This window comes from Hemibagrus wyckioides, linkage group LG07, assembly GCF_019097595.1.
Source record: "Hemibagrus wyckioides isolate EC202008001 linkage group LG07, SWU_Hwy_1.0, whole genome shotgun sequence".
Classification (NCBI taxonomy): domain Eukaryota; kingdom Metazoa; phylum Chordata; class Actinopteri; order Siluriformes; family Bagridae; genus Hemibagrus; species Hemibagrus wyckioides.
Window position 1 is genome coordinate 25,745,294 of NC_080716.1, and position 9,607 is coordinate 25,754,900.

The following is a 9,607-nucleotide window of genomic DNA, read 5'->3' on the forward strand; positions in this document are numbered from 1 at the left end:
TTAGGCAGCAAGTGAACATTTTTTCCTCAAAGTTGATGTGTTAGAAGCAGGAAAAATGGACAAGTGTAAGGATTTGAGTGTTGAGATTGATGAAGGGCCAAATTATGATGGATAGATGACTGGATCAGAGCATCTCCAAAACTGCAGCTCTTGTGGGGTGTTCCTGGTCTGCAGTGGTCAGTATCTATCAAAAGTGGACCAAGGAAGGAACAGTGCTGAATCGGCGACAGGGTCATGGGCGGTCAAGTCTCATTGATGCACGTGGGGAGAGAAGGCTGACCCGTGTGATCCGATCCAACAGACGAGCTACTGTTGCTCAGATTGCTGAAGAAGTTAATGCTGGTTCTGATAGAAAGGTGTCAGAATACGCAGTGCATGAAGGGGTCAGGGCTGTTTTGGCAGCAAAAGTGGGGACCATTAGGCAGGCGGTCATGATGTTATGCCTGATTGGTGTATGGAGAACAGGGTGTCGGCTTGGTGCTCTCCATCATTAAACATTTGATGGCTTTGGCAGAAAGGAATTGGTGTCAAATCTATAATGAACTTATGTTGATTTATAAATTGCTGAAAGCTCCTGGTTACACAACCCCACCATTTGTATAGCGCTTTTAAATATGGACATCGTCTCAAAGCAGATGTACAGAATATAAGAAATATAGAACAAAAAGTACAAGATTTAATATTAGACTTGCTCTGAGGAAGAAAACGTGAGAGGAACCAGACACACAGTCACCTCAGGCTTGTTCATTAGGGATACATTTATACATTTAATTTTTAACTTTATCCTTTCTATTCAAAATTTTATATTTCTTTAAAGCTGCTTTGAGACTCAACAATTCAGCAGGATAATGCGCCGTGCCACAAAGTAAAAATGGTTCAGGAATGGTTTGATGACCACAACAACCAGTTTGACGTGTTGACTTGGCCTCTAAATTCCTCAGATCTCAATCCAATCCAGCATCTGTGGGATGTGCTGGACAAACAAGTCCGATCCATGGAGGCCTCACCTCACAACTTACAGGACTTAAAGGATCTGCTGCTAACATCTTGGTATCAGATACCACAGCACACCTTCAGGGATCTAGTAGAGCCCATGCCTCGACGGGTCAGGGCTGTTTTGGCAGCATAAAGGGGGACCAACACAATATTAGGCAGGTGGTCATAATGTTATGCCTGATCAGTAGATATTCTTCATGATCCTCAGTTTTAGGAGACTTTATGAAATTTTAATTAGGAATTATTATGAGAACCTGAAAAGCAGGGCCTGAGGCAGAGATCCTTTTAATTTAAGAGTGAATGCAGTCTAATCTCGTACGATGCTACAACACCACACCATCACAACAAACACCGACCGTCTCATCCAGTGTCCAGTTGCTTTCTTTTATTTTCTCAGATTGTACAAATGTTTAGAAATAGGAAATGAATCCAACACAGTAGATGCATTTAGGCTTTAATTCGGAGCTCACAAAAATATGTCATTGCAAGGTGTCGCACGCGCTTCGTGCATCGGTGTGTGCCGTGGATAGTAAAGTAAACATGGGGTTAAAATGAACGAGTCAGTAGAACTGAATTCATGGAACTGAATTGCATTTCATTAACATTCATTCTGCAACATGTAGCCTAGTTTGATCTGAAACCGTGCGAAAGAAAGTGAAATTGAAATTCAGCATTTCAGAGTGTAAAACAGCGAAAGTCCGAGTTCGTTTTTCTCCCACAGACGATGAAGCTCTTCAGGCCGGTTCTCAAAATGTACAGTGTTGTTTTTTTCTTTTTTCTCAGTTAGAAACAAGACAAGACAGCTGCTTATATGTTTAAAAAAAGGTGAAAATCTTATAGCACGCCTCCATTTTAATGATCACATTGGACTTGTACGTAGAGTATATTCAACAAAGCAGCTCAGACGCTGCTGTCGCAGGGATCAGCGTCCTTCTCCAGAGCTCTTCTGGTCAGTACTTAGTATTTGTCGTCCTCCGTGTCACTGAGAGGCTCGCCGGCGGAGATGGAGACGCTCTGCGCCAGGCGTTTGCGGAAGTGACCATTGGGGACGTGCCAGCCGAGGCGTGCGCGCGTGCGCATGGAGGCCGTGACGGTGTTGGCGCGACCCAGACTGGTGGCCACAGCGGCCTCAAACGTCAGAGTCTCCATGGCGGAGGAATCGGGGCTGTGCTCCTCTTCCTGCAGGGCGAGGTACGGTTCAGAAGGGAACCGACGAGCGCCCGAGCCCAGATACTCGTCCCCTTCCACGGGCTCCGTCTCTTCATCTCCCTCGCCCACACGGATTTCCTCCTCTTCTGCATTCTCGTCCCATAAGGCATTGCTGCAGCAGCCTAGGATGGGAGCGCCTCTTCCTCGCTCCTCCTCCTCCTCATCTTCAGCCTGTGAGGAAGGATGAGTGTGACACACTAACGGCGAGTAGGAGACGTGTGGGTGCGAGTGAGTTGGTGTCTGTGAGAGGCGACGCCTGGTGCTCGGGGTGCTCGACTCTGAGGTGGAGGGCACGGGGCTGTCTGAGCTGTTTCCCTACACACACACACACACACAGGGGTAAAATATTACCAATAAATCCAAACAACCATTTACACTTATTAAGAAGTGTTTTTTTGCTTTATCAGTTATTAACTTATCAATTTATACAATTTGTTAATTTATTAATTAGTTAATTTTTGTACTACAATACTATATAATTTTTATTTGTTATTAATTAGTAATGTAAATATTTTATAATCTTTTATAAAAATTAATTAACTAATGAATTCTCATTATTATTTAATGTGTGGATAACAAGAAAAATAAATAACTTTTGGTAATAATAATAATAATAATAATAATAATAATAATAATAATAATAATAATCATAAAAATAAAAATAAGATGAAGTTTATTTTAATTCATTAATAATTATTTTCATTATTTATTATTATTTAATGATGTAAATAACAAGAACAAAAAGTCTAGTTCATCAGGTGTATTGCAAAATATGAGTGTTATTATTATTATTATTAATAATAATAATAATAATAATGATAATAAAAATTTAATTTAATTTAATTTACAATTACAACCAAAAACAAACCCATACAGAAAACAACTAAACAATGTAAAAATAACAAATATTAATTATATATTATAATAAATGAATTAATAAATGAATACAAGTGTAATTATTCTCATTATTGTCACGATTATTTTCAGGCTTTTTGTATAAATAGCCTGCAGGTTCTACACACCTAAGCACTGCCACATCATCCATTTGCTGGTCTTTACCTGCCGAGTGTGTCCATGTCGTCTCTCCTCACTGGGAGAGCGAGAGCAGGACTTGGAGCTCCTCTCGTCGGAGTGGAAGCGGGACGTGTTCGGGGACAGCAGGTGGCGCTGTTCCTTAGATCGTCCTCTCTCTGCCTGATGCTCTGAATGGGACACTGAGAAGCATGAATCAGGTTCAATTAGACGTGACAGAAATCCAGTATATTTCCTCACGTGTGCTATTATAAAGTTGACAGTGTGTGTTCTCTCACCTGCAGCCTTGTAGCTCTTGTGTCTCGGGCGATAGAGACGCTCGGGTGGCTGGTCCTCTTCCCACAATCCATCCATCTCCTGCTCATCAGCCTGTTCAACACCACACCACACCACCATCTATAACACCAGCCTCCTTCTCTCTATTCTTGCACTGATTCATTCCTTCTTTCATTTCTTTGGGTTTCTTTTCACAGACTGACTGGAATGATGGATGAAGTGTTTTGTGTATTTATAGACTTAACTGAGTGTCTTTGTCATGTCTCGCTCCACAGTGGTGATTAATATGAAGCTCATATAAAAGCAGACACTTAGAAATGTAAGAATTTGTAGTGTTTCAGAAGTATTTCTGTTTGTATCCTGCCTACTAGGGGAAACAAGGAAAAACAAAAGTAATTTTAATTTACAGAAATGTTTCTATCTTCAAACTAAATGTTGATATCAAACCCATTTCTGCTCTCTGAGATGCTCCAAGCGCTTGTTCATACATAAGCAGCTAAAATTCGATCTTCAGCCAGTAAAATTCAGTGTAAGGTTATCCGACAGAGGGAAAAACACACGTCTAAAACACACTGAAAGCCAACAGACTCACTTTATATCAGACTCACAGCCTGAACATCATTCATTACTTTACACTGATTAGAAATGTCCAATAAGTCATTAATTCCAGTGTGCTGATATAAAGAAACCCAGGAACTATTTACCGTGGTAATATTTCAACAGTTCTCTTCTAACAATATTATCTAACTAGCCCCTGAATTAACCATTTCAAATGATGATGATGATGATGGCGACTAAATCACAAATTCCAATAAGATAAGCAATCATAACTTTAGCAGTTAACAATAGGTTATTGATTATATCTGTGCCATATATGTGTTATATAGTGTCCTCTCCTCAGACCTCAGCTACAGTTGTCATGTAAGGAAATGATCGTCTACAAGTCGAGGTTTCCTTGGTGAGAAGTGAAAGCGACGGGGCTTGTGCTTAAAGAAGATGCACGGGATATTCTCAGAAAATATCAGCGCTTACTTTTGATTGATGCAAATGTTTCGGATCTGTAATCTAGCTCAGCTGACAATGATTTATCAGAAAAGGTTTCCTTAGGTGCAGTTACAGGTCCAGATGGAATAGATCAATCTTTTACACCAAATTAGCGCATTAATAAATTACTGAAATTCTTAAGTCTAAAATATAAACCTGATGAGACAAACTCACCACGGACACTTGATAGTCCTCGTTGTCTTCCCTGTTATGTGAAGCCGGCTGCATTAAGAGCTCCTGGGGTGAGATGGGGCTCAGGGCCACGAAACCACCGCTGGTGCTACAGAGGAACGAACGCAACAAGTTACCCTGAGAAACAAACCAGGTGTAAATGACAGGAAATGAAACATGGGCTGATCCCACTGATTATGACTTGACTATTCATTGTAGAAGAAACAGATTCAGATTATCGTAGGAAAAGAGTTAGTTAGGATCATGTAGGCACACTTATAACTGCTGCTGTGTTACCACAACATGTGACGTGTTTTTTTTCTTCTTTCTTTCGTTCGTGATGTGTGCTCACACTCCACTCCTCTGCACCCTAGAGAGCCATCGCTCATTCCAGCTCTCTGGACCTGGCGGTGCTCAGCTCGGAGGTGTAGGCGGATGTGTGTGTGGTTTGAAGCGTGCTAATAACCTTTGTGTTTTGTGCTAAAATGCAAGCTCAATTAGCACTTACAACCTGGCTTAAGCTTCGCACTTCATACGTTATGTAGGTAACACATTCGGATTTCAGAAATGTCCGGCAGATTTTTGCCTTAACATTGAAATCGATCACAGGCTGAAATTCATAGAAGCACTGTATACAGTAAAAGAAAACAAAAGAAAACAAAAGAAAACAAAACAAAACAAAACAAAACAAAACAAAACAAAAAAGGACAAAACAGTGCTGTATAGCCCAGGGCAGAAAATAACAGAACAAATCTGAGCATCGGGAAAGAGAACAGCACAGAGCTGAACGAAACCAAACAAACCTGAACAGCTACAGCTGCAGAGAACTGAATCAATGCAAATAAAGAACAGTGGGGGAAAAGAACAGGACAGGACATTAAAAAAACAGCACAAAGACCAAACAAAACAGAGCCGAACAAAACAAACAAACAATAAAACAATAAAACGAAACTAATCCGCACAGAACAGTGCAGAAGAGAACCTGACAAAAGCAACAAAAAACAAACAAACAAATTAAAAAGGAGCAAAACCAAACTAAACAGAACAAAAACAAACAAAAGGAACAGAGCAAAGTAAAACCAAACAACGCTTGGTTTTTGTCTGTTTTGTTCGGCATTGTTCGGTTTTCTTTGGTTCAGTTTTGCTTGGTTTCGAACAGTTAGAAGAGCACAGATAAAAACACAATGCAATGCAAAAGGCAAAAACAAACAAAACTGAAGAGAGCAGAATAAAACAAAAACAGACAGAACAAAAACAAACAAAACTGAAGAGAAAAAAACAAACAAAAATGAAGACAAACAAATATGAAAATAAAAAATAAAAACAAACAAACAGAACAAACAAAACAAAGAGAACTGACCAGCTAGTGCAGCACAAAACGGAACGAAGCCAAACAAAACTGGAGAGCAGAATAAAACAAAAATAAACAGAACAAAAACAAACAAACCTGAACAGAAAAAGCAAACAAAAATGAAGAGAATGCGAAAAAAAAACCCAAATTTGAACACAAAACAAACAAACAAACAGAACTTAATAAACCCAACTTCTGTTCTGTTCATCTTTGTATTGGTTTTTTGCTGAAGAGCAGGAAACCTCACAAAACTGACCAGCCTGGGCAGCTAATAACAGAACAAACCAAACAAAACAGATAAACATCGAACATTACAGACTGAAGCAGAAAAAGAAACAGAGAAAGTATGGATTAAACAAAACCAAACAAAACTAAAAAACAACAACCAAAAACAAAGTGAACCAAACAACACAGAAGAGCACAAAACAACACTAAGAACCAAACAAACTAAACAAAACACAACAAAACTAAGCAAAACCAGACAAAACAGAACAGCACCAAATCCTCAGCTCTAACATTGCATTTAAGCTCGATAATCCTAATGAAGGAAAACAGACATGAATAAAATATTTCACTCCAGGTCTAGATAAATAAACTTACAGAGCCGAGCCTGCACTGTGTGATATGAGAGGAAGGGCGGGGCTGCTCGACTGTCCAGAGAGAGAGAGAGAGAGACAGAGACAGAGAGAGAGAGAGATATCACTCCATATAGTCTTTTATACAAGGTTTCAGCTTTGTACAGAAATCAGAAGTGTCATCAAATATTAATAAAATAATAACACGCTAGAATTACAAGACTGCATGAGGAAAAACTGAAGGCCTTCTGCTTTAAAAAAATAAAAGAGCTGTGACAAGCCTGATTTTAAAATTACACTATCTGTTCAGACACGCCATTAAAACCCAGCCAGCACAAAGACACTTAAAAGACTCATTGGCTGCATGTTCTGGGACGTCCAGATTTATACGCGAGACAACAAACTTAATAAATGTCAGAAAAATACCTACGTTTTGGGGACAGATGAAGACGGCGCAGACTATTCCAATAATCCATGTCTATGGTACACTTATTGTAGTTTTTTTATATTAGTGTAAAAAGGAAATAATGTAAATTATTACAAAATTTACAAGCCAATTAAATGAGAAATCTGAATGAAATGGAAATACAGAACTACAGCAAAGTTTCAATGGATGGCCATAAAGACTGTAAATAAATAAATAAATAAATAAATAAATGTTATTTAATTTAATGTAAAATTAAAAAATTATTCCAATTTAAATAAATCTTATTAATAAATAAGAAATAAATTCCGATAAATAAATAACCACCCCCAAATAAATAAATAAATAGATAAATAAATAAAATGATATTTTTTAATTTAATGTAAATTTAAAAAATGATTCTGATTTAAATAATCTTATTAATAAATAAGAAATAAATTCTGATTAATAAATAAATAAACAGCCCCCAAAATAAATAAATAAATAAATAAATAAAATGATATTATTTAATTTAATGTAAAATTAAAAAATTATTTGATTTAAATAAATCTTATTAATAAATAAGAAATAAATTCTGATAAATAAATAAACAAACAAATAAATAAATAAACAAATACCCCCCCCGAATAACTGAATAAAATGATATTATTTAATTTAATGTGAAATTAAAAAATGACTCCAATTTAAATAAATCTTATTAATAAGAAATAAATTCTGATTAATAAATAAATAAATAAAAATTAAATAAAAATAAAATATTAAATAAATAAATACATACATAAATAAATAAAATGATTTAATTTAATTTAATATAATTTTTTAAAAAATATATTCAGATTTTTTTTTATATCCCAATAAAAACATGCTCATTATTAAAAGTACTGAACAAATAAAATTGCACTGAAATGAGCAGAATATTCGAAACATATTTAATTGTCTTCAAATTATGCTTCTCTGTGTGTTGTTTGAGTGAATAAATAATAATAAAGCACGTTATTAATAATAGTAATAATAATTAGAATCCTTACTTGTACCTGCTCCTCAGCCTGCCGTCTCAACTTCTTCGCTTTGCTTTGTTTAAAGTAATCCATGATCATCATGGAGGCGTAGATTTTACCCACCGTCATGTCGGTGTCTGTGGGGGAGAAAACACAGACACACACACACACACACAAATCAAGTCTAATATTCGTTGCTCATTTAATGTTTAGTGTGTTTCTATGTGCATGATGAAAAGCAAGCAGAGAAAAGATGAATGTTCACGGCTGACATCAGAAACACGACTTTCAGTAATGACAAACTATCGTCTTAATTCATAGACTCAGTCAAGGCATCTAACACTGATCCTTGCTGTAGCTCTGCATATTTACTCCATTAATCTCACTCCATATTTATACTGGTCCCTTGGGAACCCCACACTTCGGTGAGGAGGATTTCTCATTCTGAGCAACACTTCCTCTTTCTACTCACATCCATCCAGATTTCTCCAGATTCAAGAATTCCCTATAAATACAAATGAACTGACTAAATGAATAAGTATGAGTTGAAAAAAGCTGTGGTGATAGATTTGATCAATCATCTGCTCAGACCCATGGAGAGGCTCTTAAACATTAAACTGTCCTGTTCTCACACACTGGGGGTCTGAACTCGGACTCAGTGAGAGTGGAGTCAGTAGGACAGTGATGATCAGCCTGAGTGACCAGCACCTGGGCTTCACCTTTATTGATGGGCACCAGCAGGTCCAAAGTCTTCTGGGAGAGATGAGGCCAGATCACACTGATCTCCTTCTGCAGTTCAGTGTCCAGCTGCACTCGGTCTTCTCCTCCTGAAAAACACACACACACGATTGTTATTTTATAAACAAATAGACAACATGGACTCTACTTTACACCTAGTACTCTATACACACACACACACACAGTACAATTAGACACATACACACACAAACTATACACACACACACACACAGTACAATTAGACACATACACACACAAACTATACACACACACACACACAGTACAATTAGACACATACACACACAAACTATACACACACACACAGTACAATTAGACACATACACACACAAACTATACACACACACACACACAGTACAATTAGACACATACACACACAAACTATACACACACACACAGTACAATTAGACACATACACACACAAACTATACACACACACACACAGTACAATTAGACACATACACACACAAACTATACACACACACACAGTACAATTAGACACATACACACACAAACTATACACACACACACACAGTACAATTAGACACATACACACACAAACTATACACACACACACACACACACAGTACAATTAGACACATACACACACAAACTATACACACACACACACACACACACACAGTACAATTAGACACATACACACACAAACTATACACACACACACAGTACAATTAGACACATACACACAAACTATACACACACACAGTACAATTAGACACATACACACACAAACTATACACACACACACACAGTA

The 9,607-nt window shown here is 37.4% G+C and overlaps 1 protein-coding gene across 3 annotated transcripts in view; it reads right to left on the reverse strand.

The window, feature by feature from the left end:
• Window positions 1-1,361: 1,361 nt before the first annotated feature.
• The window catches only part of cacna1eb (calcium channel, voltage-dependent, R type, alpha 1E subunit b), an 84,575-nt gene continuing 76,329 nt past the window's right edge, over window positions 1,362-9,607 (reverse strand). For 2 of the 3 annotated variants that reach the window (XM_058395108.1, XM_058395107.1), the window contains exons 39-45: window positions 8,796-8,903; window positions 8,113-8,213; window positions 6,680-6,729; window positions 4,732-4,837; window positions 3,516-3,606; window positions 3,265-3,419; window positions 1,362-2,520 (exon numbers count right to left, since the gene is read on the reverse strand). In XM_058395108.1, the coding sequence (XP_058251091.1) occupies window positions 1,954-2,520; window positions 3,265-3,419; window positions 3,516-3,606; window positions 4,732-4,837; window positions 6,680-6,729; window positions 8,113-8,213; window positions 8,796-8,903 (1,178 nt within the window). In that variant the 3' untranslated portion in view covers window positions 1,362-1,953. Of the gene's footprint in view, window positions 2,521-3,264; window positions 3,420-3,515; window positions 3,607-4,731; window positions 4,838-6,679; window positions 6,730-8,106; window positions 8,214-8,795; window positions 8,904-9,607 lie in introns of all 3 variants that reach the window. The other variant, XM_058395106.1, reaches the window with a different exon arrangement.